This window comes from Zerene cesonia, unplaced genomic scaffold (genome assembly GCF_012273895.1).
Source record: "Zerene cesonia ecotype Mississippi unplaced genomic scaffold, Zerene_cesonia_1.1 Zces_u144, whole genome shotgun sequence".
Lineage (NCBI taxonomy): Eukaryota > Metazoa > Arthropoda > Insecta > Lepidoptera > Pieridae > Zerene > Zerene cesonia.
Window position 1 is genome coordinate 1 of NW_024045274.1, and position 1526 is coordinate 1526.

Here is a 1526-nt window from a genome sequence, read left to right on the forward strand (position 1 = left end):
CGTTATTTAGAAATAAAAACTTTTTAACGGATTTTAAACGCGATTTATTCATAACTAGCTGCGCCCTGCGGTTTCACCCGCGTAAGTCCGTATCCCGTAGGAATATCAAATTAATCATATCTTGTGATAGAGTAAACCGATTTCGATGAAACAAAAAGTAAGTTATACCTCAAGTTACGTATAATTTTTGTATATAAACATTGTCTGCATTTAATTCGTAGATTTTACCTGATGTGCGCACAAACAAACAGACAAACAGACAAAAATTTCAAAAATGATGGAAATGGGTTCTGTTAGTTATCTTTTCACACACTGGCTATTTTTTTTTTCAATTTTTTCAATGTACAAAAATGACTTTTCTACAGATTTATTATATGTATAGATATTATTGACCCCACCGTTGAGAACATCTTACAGCAAAAATTGTGCTTCATAAGACATAAAAAATCTCACTTTTTCAGATTGCAGATCCCGATCATCCATATGGGTATACAAACATGAGATACGTATCGTCATTGATATCGGGTGTCGGAATCTTTTGCGTGGGTTGCGGCTTATCCTTCTATCATGGGGTCACTGGGATTATTGATCCACAACCGTTGCACGACTTTTACTGGGTAATTGTTTATAAATAGCGAGGAATATCCTGCTTACCTATTTAAATTTAAAGTTTTATATTTTATTAGCTATTATACATAATCTCCAGGTACTATTTTCGTTCAAAAATTTTTTAATCAAATTAAAATATAATATTTATTTATTTTCTGCAGGCTTATTTTGTTCTTGGTGGCGCTGTAGTGTCCGAAGGTGCAACTTTAATGGTTGCTCTCAGCGCTATAAGAAAAGGTGCAAAAGAAGCTAATATGTCGTTATATGAATATGGTAAGCATTTTGTCATCTTATTTATTTTCTCTAAGCTTGTCACAAATATATTGAAATCATGTATTTATAGCCAAATATCGCTACATAATTTTTGTATGGTTTGTATTCATTGATTCATATATGCGACACCAAAAAAAAAATAAAAAAGAAATCATACTTTTTAATTTTTACTGTTATTATATTTTATTATTACATTAAAATTTATTTCACTCTTCTAATAAAATGTTCTCTCCCGCCATGAGATAATGGTTTGTTTATTATATAATGCAATCAACTCATTATAACTGTACTTTCACCCGCGTTGTATTGCCCGTTTGAACATGTATTTACTCAAATTTAAATAAAACCGCAATTGTTTCCAGTGATGCGCAGCTCGGACCCCTCCGTGAACGTGGTGCTGTTCGAGGACACAGCGGCGGTGGCCGGCGTGGTGGTGGCCGGCACGTGCATGGCCATCTCGCAGTACACGGGCAGCCCGCTGCCCGACGCCATCGGCTGCTTGCTCGTGGGCACGCTGCTGGGGGGCGTGGCCTCGTTCATCATACTCAGCAACGTGGGCGCGCTGATTGGCAGGTGGGGTTTGTAAGAGTGTACGAATGTACGTGTTTTTACGTGTACGTGTGTGTAGGATAGACGGACGCATA

The 1526-nt window shown here is 36.8% G+C and overlaps 1 protein-coding gene across 1 annotated transcript; it reads left to right on the top strand.

Annotated features, from left to right (window-relative positions):
- Positions 1 to 374: 374 nt before the first annotated feature.
- Positions 375 to 1455, top strand: LOC119839424 (zinc transporter 9-like; the record flags this gene model as incomplete). Its single annotated transcript, XM_038365691.1, has 3 exons — positions 375 to 617; positions 771 to 882; positions 1245 to 1455. Coding segments are annotated over exons 1-3 (443 nt in total), but the record flags the coding sequence as incomplete, so codon positions are not given.
- Positions 1456 to 1526: the final 71 nt, after the last annotated feature.